The sequence below is a fragment of the Primulina huaijiensis genome, chromosome 7 (genome assembly GCF_012295235.1).
Source record: "Primulina huaijiensis isolate GDHJ02 chromosome 7, ASM1229523v2, whole genome shotgun sequence".
Classification (NCBI taxonomy): Eukaryota; Viridiplantae; Streptophyta; class Magnoliopsida; order Lamiales; family Gesneriaceae; genus Primulina; species Primulina huaijiensis.
Genome location: NC_133312.1, coordinates 6,165,892 through 6,176,826, shown reverse-complemented (window position 1 = coordinate 6,176,826; position 10,935 = coordinate 6,165,892). Strand labels below are relative to the sequence as shown.

At 33.8% G+C, this 10,935-nt stretch overlaps 1 protein-coding gene across 1 annotated transcript; it reads left to right on the top strand.

Annotated features, from left to right (window-relative positions):
• The first annotated feature begins 202 nt into the window (after window positions 1-202).
• On the top strand, window positions 203-3,549 carry LOC140980916 (serine/threonine protein phosphatase 2A 57 kDa regulatory subunit B' kappa isoform-like). Its single transcript, XM_073447032.1, has 2 exons — window positions 203-2,216; window positions 2,996-3,549. Exons 1-2 carry the CDS (start codon window positions 1,077-1,079, stop codon window positions 3,335-3,337), a joined length of 1,482 nt encoding a protein of 493 aa, XP_073303133.1. The 5' UTR covers window positions 203-1,076; the 3' UTR covers window positions 3,338-3,549.
• Window positions 3,550-10,935: the final 7,386 nt, after the last annotated feature.

The window sequence follows — 10,935 nt, the reverse complement described above, 5'->3', positions numbered from 1 at the left end:
TTTTGGCAAAACTTGTCAAACGCAGTATGCCTTTATATCCGGAGAAAATTAAAGCTTAGACTGTGATTTGCTGATCTATTTAAAAAACACTTGGAAAAATCGAGATATAAACTTTTTGTAATTTTATATTATTTATCAATAGAAAGTTAGAAAAGGCTGAAATTGAATCATCGAGAGCCACAAACCAGCACTCGAGACTAATCGGATTTTAAGACATAAAACTTGACATCACACTCAGAGCAGTTAGTAATATTGGCTAATCAATTTTGTTGAAAAGCAAGTAGTTCCATTTTCACCTTCTTCTTCACATGTGAAAGTTGAATTTTAATTTTGAATTACCGAATATAGCGGTGACACAACAAAATCCAGATTCAGCACTTGAATTTGGTAGGTGGTTTTCACTGTTTGAGCCACGCGATTTACCAGTTTTTGGCTTGAATACACAGATGAAAATCTCTCGACATGTCAATGAGATCTCCAATCTGAATCTGCACACACGACCAAACCCAAAATCCAAGCAAATTTATTGCTTCAGCCCGTCTCTCTTTTCTGACATTTCACGCCCATTAGTGGTACATTTGCATTATTAACCCCTCTCTGCAACGCCTCAGGCACAATCAAAGATTCTTTTTTTCCCTTTTCTCTATATTTATATCGAGGAAAATCTAGGATTTGTTTATTTCATGTGCTACTCATGCTGTTATAGCCATTGTAGATTGGTTGGCTTTCGGGATGATGCATAAATGTCAAATCTTTGATGGGATTATGTTCTTAATTAAGGTTCTTAAAATAGTGGGGTGTTCGTAGATTTTGCTGGATTCATCTGAAAATCGTGGCATGCGTTAATGTGATTTCTAGGCTTTGTGTGTACCTTTTTTCTCTTTATTTGGTTTGGAACTTGTTTGAAGATCTCGCTTTTGTACATTATGCTGTGATTTACCGTTGGGGATTCTCATCCCAGGGGGCTCTTTTTCCAGATCCCTAAGTTCAAAAGTATCATGCCTTTAGATTGAAAACGTAAAGCTCCCGTTTCTATCGTCCTAATTTTCAATCTTTATCGAGTTGAAAACCCCAAAATGTGGAAGAAAATTCTCAATAAACTCCCCCGAAAATCCCAGAAGCCAGATCAAGATTCATCAAGGAACCCTAGATTGGGCCATTATGTATCCTCTCAGGCTTCGAGCCAGGCCAATGAAGCGAACACTGCTGCTAAACGGGCTTCAGCTGCTGCAATCTTTCCATCTAATGCGATTGCTGGAATTGAGCCACTGCTAGCCTTCAAGGATGTTTCAAGTTCCGAAAAAATGAATCTTTACATTAGTAAGGTGAGTCTTTGCTGTGTGGTCTTTGATTTCACGGATCCAGCCAAAAGTGTTCAAGAAAAGGAAATTAAGCGAGCTACGCTGCTTGAGCTGGTGGATTTTTTGTCACAGAATCCACCGAAATTCTCGGAGCCTGCAATTTTAGCTTCTTGCAAAATGTGCTCCATAAATTTGTTCCGTGCTTTCCCGCCTAATCATCGGTTGAGTAATAAAAGTGCAAGTGAAAAGGATGATAATGACGAGCCCAGATTTGAGCCCGCTTGGTCACACTTGCAGATAGTGTATGATTTCTTACTCAAGTTTGTGACTTCCACTTCGTTGGAAGCTAAGGCTGGAAAGAAGTATATTAATCATTCCTTCATTTTGAAAATTATTGAGCTGTTTGATTCGGAGGATCCTAGGGAAAGGGACTGTTTAAAAGCGGTTCTGCATAGGATTTATGGGAAGTTTATGGCCCACAGGCCATTTTTAAGAAAGGGTATAAGCAATGTGTTCTATAGATTCGTGTTCGAGACAGAGAAGCATAATGGGATTGCTGAATTGTTGGAGATTTTTGGGAGTGTCATCACAGGATTCACTTTGCCTTTAAAGGAGGAGCATAAGATATTTCTTTGGAGAGCATTGATTCCACTCCACAAACCAAAATCTTTAGGGGTTTACTTTCAACAGCTCTCATATTGCGTGATTCAGTTTATTGAAAAGGAACCTGTGTTGGCTTGCAGTGTTATTGAGGGGCTGTTGAGATATTGGCCGATCACGAATAGCCAGAAGGAGGTGATGTTTTTAGGTGAGTTGGAGGAGATTCTTGAATTGATCAACATGGCTGAGTTTCAAAAAATCATGGTTCCGTTGTTCTGGCGCATCAGGCACTGCATTAATAGTTATCATTTTCAGGTGACTTTCCCTTTTTTTTTTTTTAAGTTTAATTTGCAGTGGTATTAAACTTGACCAGCAAACTTTCAATGCTTTTTAGCTTTTGTGATTCTTGTTACACGTGCATTAGTGTGTTTCATATATGCATATACACATCAGTTTATAGCAAGACAGTGGTTTTATAATATGCTAGTTTGAAGCTGGAATCCAAAATAATTTCAGGCATTGCTCCATTGAGTCCTTATATTTGCTAAATTCCTTGGGAGCCCTTTAAAACATCTATTGCTTATGTTATCGCCATGTGTTTATATAAGAAGTCTGTTATTGCAATGACCTTTAGGCTTTAGAAGACTAGGATTTTGTAAGTGTACTTTTGGAATCTGGTCCAAGAAGCTATATTAAACTCTCCAGGTGGATGGATAAATGACTTGCTCATGAGAAGAAATAAGACAACATTTGCTGAAATATTTGGTAGCTGATACGAATTGGTTTGGTATCTTGATGCAAATACGTTTAAACACGAGGATGTTAAATTGAAATTAATCAAATGGCACATTGGTTGAGATTTTGATTTTCCTAGACATGTAATTGAGTCACATCAAGTCCTTGGGTAGGTAGAAGGAATTTTGGGTTTATGTTATTTCTGCAGGATTCTTGGAAATTTTGAGATTAGAGAGTTTTGGAAGCTTGAGATTATGTTTGTATTCGATAATATTAATGTGTGGAGCTCAAAAACCAAGTTGGGTTCTCCACGAAATAACTCCGAATTTAATATAAATCATTGTATTATTCCTTTACAGGTAGCTGAGAGGGCTCTGTTTCTTTGGAACAACGACCGAATCATCAATCTAATCACGCATAACCGTCATATTATACTGCCAATAATATTCCCAGCTCTGGAATCCAATTCGAAAAATCACTGGAATCATGCCGTCCTGAACTTAACCTTAAACGTGAAAAAGATGCTTGTAGAAATGGATGATGCACTAGTCATATCTTGCACATTTAATTGCCAAGAAGCGCAAGATACTTCGAACTTGGCCATTGAAAGGCGGAAGGAAATCTGGGACCGTCTGGAAAACACAGCTAGTCTTCAGCCAATGCCGATAGTTGGAAATACCGCTGTTCTGGTGACTCATTGAACCCGTGACCTTTGTAAACTGTCTGTCTGGCTTGTGTCCTGGAAGAGGTTGGTTTGTGCCTTAAATTCAGTTTTTTTTTTGGTATTTGGAGGCCAAATGGTAGATCTGTTGTATAATCTAATCTGCTTGTGCTTTGAAGTGAAATGGCAGTGTTAGGATGTATTTTTTGAGATTACTGTCGATCACTCTTGACTCTGTGCATTAAAGGATTTGCAATTTCTTCATCTCTCCTCTTTTGTTTCAATTTTTGAGGAAATAACTATGCATTCGTTCCTTGGTTGTTGAATGCATTAATGTCGATAACATTTTTCAAATGTCATCTAATTCAAATTTTAATTTAAAAGATTTCATATTATGTATTTATTTCTTAGTACATCTGCATCCCTGGTCATTAGTCTATGTTATTAACCTTCTATCTATTAAAAAAGTGTGGGTTCACGAGCCATATAATCATTATATTAACGTTTTCTCAATATTAATGCACACTAACATTCATTGAATATCAATCTTCGTTATTTATGGGTTTCACTGTCCATTTATTTATCTTTTTTTATTTTATATTAATTAAATATCTTTCTAATTTTGTTTAAAAATTTAAATATTATTGAAAATAAATAGTATTATTATTTTAAAAATAATTTTATTTCAATATTGATTAAAATATTATTAAAAAAATATGAAAAAACAGTTGGGCTCTTTGCTATCATTCTTTAAACTTATAAACTATAATTATTTAAAATAACATAATATTATTTTATTTATAATTAATTAATGTTTAATAGTTTTATTGATTATTTTACGAGTTTCATTTATTTAAATTTAAAATTTTATTATAAATTTGAATGAAAGCATATAACATAGGAAAAAACAGTTGAATAAAATTAAAAACAACATATAAATCAAACATTTTGAAATTTGTAATAAATTGATTTCACTGATTGTTGTTGTACTCTGTCCAAATATGCTCAACTAAGTTGGCACGAAGTTGATCATGTACTTGAGAGTCACGTAGTTCGGAATTTCTTCGGAGATAATCATGAAATCCTCAGTTTGAGCTCTGGACAGGTTGTGCGGTCCGTCACCTTCGTCGTTAGACTAATTTGTCACGTTATATTCCTCATCTTCAACAATCATGTTGTGCAAAATAATGCATGTTAACACACATATTTTCATGATTCTCCACACATGCTCCAGATTAAATACAATGCCATTATTTTCATCACGATACTTTTCATATGCAAGCCACAATATGTCCTTATCACTATGGCCGCTTCGATAAGTATTGTAAACACTATTATAATTTGTGTTGAAGCGATTTAGCTTTTTTGGACTGTATTGTGCCAGTCAGATCGAATCACGTTTAAAGCTCTTCGACATGAACCAGTGGGACGATTGTCATTGTAGTAGCTTGCAACACGTCTCCAGAAATCATTCCCTTTCTGATCATTGTCGATGATTGGGTCATCATCACTCATTGTGACATACAATTTCGCTTGGAGCTCGTCTTCCTCCTTTTTCCATATTATTCGCTTCTTCGTACCCTCAACATTTATATCAACATTTTGCACATTTTCGAGATCAACTCGTGTTTCACGCTCGAACAACTGAGTCTCTGGGACAAACGTAGGAGTTGGTGGCTCGTTTTCGATTGGCATAACGGTTGATTATGGATTATATAATCCATAAAAATAAGGCGGCATGAAATCTGAGTTGTCCATACTTTGCCAATATTCGGGTGTAGGCGGTGGATATGGAGCTCGGGAGGCGTAATTGGATGAATCGAAGGATTTTCATAACTTTGGAAATTTGAAACAAACGGTCGATTTGGATAGTGTGGTGGATATTGTGTAGAAGAAATAAATCGAGGTCGATGTTGTGAGTTCTGACTATTGTAACCTATTTTGATAAAAATTAAGAATCAAGAAACAAATGTTGAAAATGAAATTGAGAATATGAGAAGGTATAGAAGAGATATTGAGTGTGATTGCTAAAGAGAAAAGTGTTGAGATGAATTTGTAAAAAATTGATTAGCATTTATATTGAATAAATTATAGTTTTTTCATATGTAAATTTTTTTTATATTAAATGAAAGAGCCGTTTGGCTTTTTAAAAAAAATAAATTTTTTTGGTTGAAATGCAACGGCTCCTTCCAGCCATTGGTAACCTTTTTATATTTTTTTTAAAAAAAACTAAAATATCGCCTCTTTTCATAATAAAGTACAATTTTTTAAATGGAGAAATAAACAGATTTTTTTTTTAAAAAAAAAATCATGGATGTATGGGTATGTAATCCATAGAAATTTGTGTGTATAGTCTATAGAAAAAAATGAAGTAATAAACAGGTTTTTAAAAAATTAAAAAAAAAGTTTTCAATTTTTTTTTTTGAAAAATAAGGTTTTCAATTTTTAAAATTGAGATAATGGGAAAGACAAAAGAATTAAGAGAACGTAAAATATAGAGTTGGATAGTTAATTAAAAGTATAAACAATAGTGATTACATTAAAATTTAATTATTGGAAGGATGCATTTTTCACAACGAAACAAAAAGAATAGATACATATATATAATTTTAAAAAATTAATTCAAAAATAATTTTTTATAAAAAAAGATTGCAAAAATACTGCAATCCGCGCTTACCAAGCGCGGACGCTGCTCCACATAGGAGCGTCCGCGCTTACGAAGCGCGGACGCTCCACGTGGCGTTACTCCACTCGGCGGATCCTTATCTCCTCGATTCCTTCTTCTTTCCTCCTCCTCTTCTTTCATCCTCTTTTCTTTGCCGTCTCATTTTCGCATTTCTCAGTTTCTCCTTTCCTCACCGAAAATTTTTTGAGACGAAGTTGAGAAGATCTACAACATAATTCAGAATGGCAGATAATCGAAATCCAGAAGATCCCAGTGTCCTCTATTTACAAGCAACACATATGACATCAAAAGTTTCTTCCTTAACCGTTGATGATATTGTCAAAGTGAAGAAGTCAGATAATTTGATTTGGAAGTTATATACTGATAATTACTTACACAGTCTTGTACTAGCATATTTAAATCATATGGGTTTTTATGGAGTTTTAGAATGTGGCTCACAGGTTTATGATAATTATTTGATTACTGCGCTTGTTGAACGTTGGCGACGCGAGACACATGCGTTTCATTTTACATGTGGTGAAGTCTTCTAGTTGAGGTAGTGCAGTTTTAGCATTTATATACCATGAGTTGTCTAACGTGTCACGTACAGAGAAGACTACAATGGCTGGACCTTTATTTATCCTGCAGGTATCATTAATGGGATGTGATTATTTAACACAATTTTTTTGTTAAATTTGTTGAACAATTTTAATTATTATAAGCAGATATGAGCATAGAGCAGGATTAAATGTGTTAACCCCGATCGAGATGAGTTAACATTAGTTGTACCTCCCGTTGATACGGATGCTTTTATTCCAGTTTCTCCATATGGTGCACGGTAATATTTAAAAATTATTTTGGTAATATCATATATATCTTGTATATTTTCTTTACATGTATTTTTTTTTAATTGTAGGTGGATATTTGGATTTAGTTACACACATTCACCAACACATACTGTAAAAATTATAAGGGATTCTCTAGATCGTATGAATAATAATGAGGTATCATAGAATTTTAATATTTAATAGTGATTAAATGAAGACTATTTTGTTTTGATTAATATAATATTTAATTTTAACATATTTATTTTTTACAGTTTAATTGGATCGTTTAACAGAAGAATGACATAGATGTGAAGATCGTTATTGATTCATACGACAACAAAATATGACGATGTGTTTGTCCCCTTATATGCTTTGACATCGTGGAGATGCATCGTCCTAATCGGGTCATGCGACAATTTCGAAGAAAATTTCAGAAGTGTTTGAAAGAAATGGTACGGTCTACCTCTGTAATGTGCCGCGTTGTGGTTGTTGAGATGATGTGTATTCACTTCATCATCAACATTCACTTCTTCTTCTTCAGACTCGCTGTATGACATATCGGATTCAGAATCAGTCCTCCAAATATCATCATTATTGGCCTGATCCTGACAACGAGCACTCGTATCTAATGTTGGATTCGGCCAATATGGAGCATTATTTTGTTCCGATGAAACATTTATATATTGATCCCAAGGCCCACTTACATCATCGAAACTCATATTACCGAGTCCTTCAGTAACCTGTGGAACGTAAGATTCTTGCTCCTGCAAACCACCATATGTAGACGTACCGGGTTGGTTATAGAAACCTGAATCGGATGCATGTGGAACGTAGGATTCAGGATCATCAAATCCAACATGATGCTCAATTGAATTTGCTTCCGCGTACAGATATAAAATATGCATATTGTCACATTGCATTATAAACTGTAAAGCATCGTCATCAACGAGATTGACTTGAATTTCATGCCAAGATGCTCTCTCCATGAATGAATACTTTGTTGACATCTTCAGAGAAAAATTCGCTGGATCGATTGCTAACATTTTATGCACAACTTCAACTAACTCCATCAAATTAATAGATCGTAATACTCGTATTGGTCTAACAAATGGAATGCTATATTCAACCGATCCATTATCACTAACTACATGACCACCAAAATATAAGAGTACGTCGATGTTAGACATTTTGCCAATAAAAATTGAGAGAAAATTTATGAGAAAAGTGATAACTCATTCGTTGAATTTTTCGACAATTATATAGGAGAAGAATGTGAATACTACATATTTGAATTATTGAGGTTCACGTGAATTTTCAGATCTTCAGCTTTCACGTTAAATGGTCAGGCAACGAATATACATAATAAAGCGAAATAAACGAAAGGATAATAANATATATAGGGAGAGTAAAACTGGCTATTTGCCTTTTTTGAAAAAAAGTTTTTTTTTAAAATTAATGGGGCAGTGTGTAATGGGACATATCACGCTCTCCTAAAGTGTAAAATGATCTTTTGTCTTTTTTTTAAAAAAAAGTTATGTAAATTAACGAGATTAATTCAGTTGAATTTCTATGCTGACATGACAACCAAGATTAATAATCTATATATCTGCATTGGTGTTTGAATATTAATTGGTGTTAATAATTACCTATTAATGCACCAATGTGGGTGCTTTTATTAATTTTCAAATATTTAATACGGTAATTGAATACATTAATATTGATATCAATTTTTTTATAGCATTTTATTTTTGTGAGAACTTTTCAATATGACAAAAACTCTTACTATTATATATGAATTATCTATTACTTTTGTTATAGTAGACTAGGGGTGTCAAAATCAGATACGACCCACCAACCCGATACGATTCCGTCCCAAAAAAATCAAGTTTGGGTTTATGGTTTTCAGATTTGGGTCAGATCGGGTTGGATCCGATAGCTGACCAGAAAAAATTGATCGGGTTGGGTTCGGGTCAACCCAGGTTGATCCGAGTTGACCCGAAAATTTAAAATGTTTTTTAAAAAAATTATAAGTAATAAATATTGCCTACATTTTTATATATTGTATGTGTGGAAAATATTTATTATATATTTATATCATAAATTTTTCATAATTTAATATTTATTTTGAACATTTTTTATTTTCTAAACAACTGTTTATTTGATTTAGTAAATATATTTTATTTTTCTACAATTAAACTTTCAAATTTAAATCATCTATTGGTCAGTTATGCATGGAATATATGATTCAGGAATCTATTGGTCAAATTTAAATATATTTATTTTTCTACAATTAGACTTTCGAATTAAAAAGATTTTCATCTATTGGTTCGAAAAAAGCAGCAGCTGAAGTTCCATCTTCATCATTAAATCACATCGAATTGAACCCTTCAGTTATGCATGAAATGTATGATTCAGGAACCTCAACATGTACATTATGCTCGATGAAATCCATTTCGATATACAATTCAATACACTGCATTTCATTAATAGAATCCAGCATAAACTGTAAATTGTTGTCATCATTAATGTCAAGATGCACTTCTACACAATGTGACCTATCTATGTAGGAATATTTTGTTGATAATTTTATGTTAAATTTTAAACTTTCGCTATTTTTCGGACGGTACACTATTTCCTTCAATTCATGAAATTTAATAGATCTTGGTATTCGTGTTGCCCTCAATGCATTAGTACTATATTTTACAGTGTGATGTCCTATAATAACATTACCACCTACAAATAAAAGCATTGGCACACTGTCCATTCCTGTAAAAAAAAAAATCAACAGGTCAAACAAAATAAAAAAAAAGGTGATAACAAATTTTTATATTACAATTGAATAACAAAATGTGGAATATCATAAAATAATACACTCTAAAATTATTTTACATATGTGATGGATCGTGTGAACACCTGCGAAGGTGCTTCAAACACAATATTCTTAATGATCTTCAATAGCTCGTGTTCTAAGAATGTTTACACCGATGAATTAAATCGAGTTTGATTTTAAATCAATCGGAAAACATTCGAAATAATCATTCGTAAAGAAAAACTGATATATTTTATATCATGTGCAACTGAATAACTGAAAATAAAGAGAATCAGTTGTGGCATATATCAGTTCAGTTATGGTAAAAACTGAACTGACAGATGCTCTAATTGATCATATCAGTTTGAAAGCAACAGTTAAACAATTAAATAAACAAGATATGTTTATGGATATTCGGAAACTTCAACTGCTCTTACATCACCCGTTCTACCTCCTCGTGTAGGATACACGAGAAGACATTAATCTATACAATGACTTGCACAAAACTCAGCTTAGGACTTACTCTACTGCCTAATTGAACTCCTAGTCTAGACTGAAGGCAACAACTTCCAACCAACACTTGTTTAACGTCTGTGTGTCAACGACTACATACACAAGTTTATTGTCTTTGTGCAAGACTCACTCAGCTATTCAATAAGCTCAATTCTCTGATAAATGTGAGTGATTGTGTGCGTGTGTGAGAACTGAACAATGAATACTACACAAAGGTGTTCTCACACACTGAGGGAAATAGAGCTTCTATACTAAGCTGATAACACATTGAAGTGTTCTCTCACAACAGGGCTGATTGCTTCTCTCTGTAAGCTGATAATACTTTTAATCGTGCCCTCTCTTCTTCACACACATTTATTCTATTTATTGGTCTTCACTGATATTCTATTTATATGAGGAAAACTGATCGTACAGTGAGACTCAATAATTGTATCCGTTGCAGCTTGAATGTGTTCTTAGATATTTGTGTCTCGACTTTTCCGACATCCATTATGGAACATTTTGTCTTTAAGTATTGCTGCAACGTCCATTATTGTACCTTGATTGTATAATTGCTTTTGTATCCTTGTGCGTAGGTAGAATCCACTTGGATAAGCCTGTCTTGATCTGCAATTGATTGATTTCTAACTGATGCTCCTAACTGGTCATTTGAACTAATCTTCAGTTAGGCTGGTGAAATCAGTTGACTCGTCAGTTGAACTGATTTCACTCTTTCAGTTGAACTGGTCAGCTGGGATCTTCATCAGTTGAGCACTTCATCAGCTAGCCGGGCTTCTGAAGTTCTTCTGCTGAACCACCTATCAGCTGGACAATCAGTTGAACTG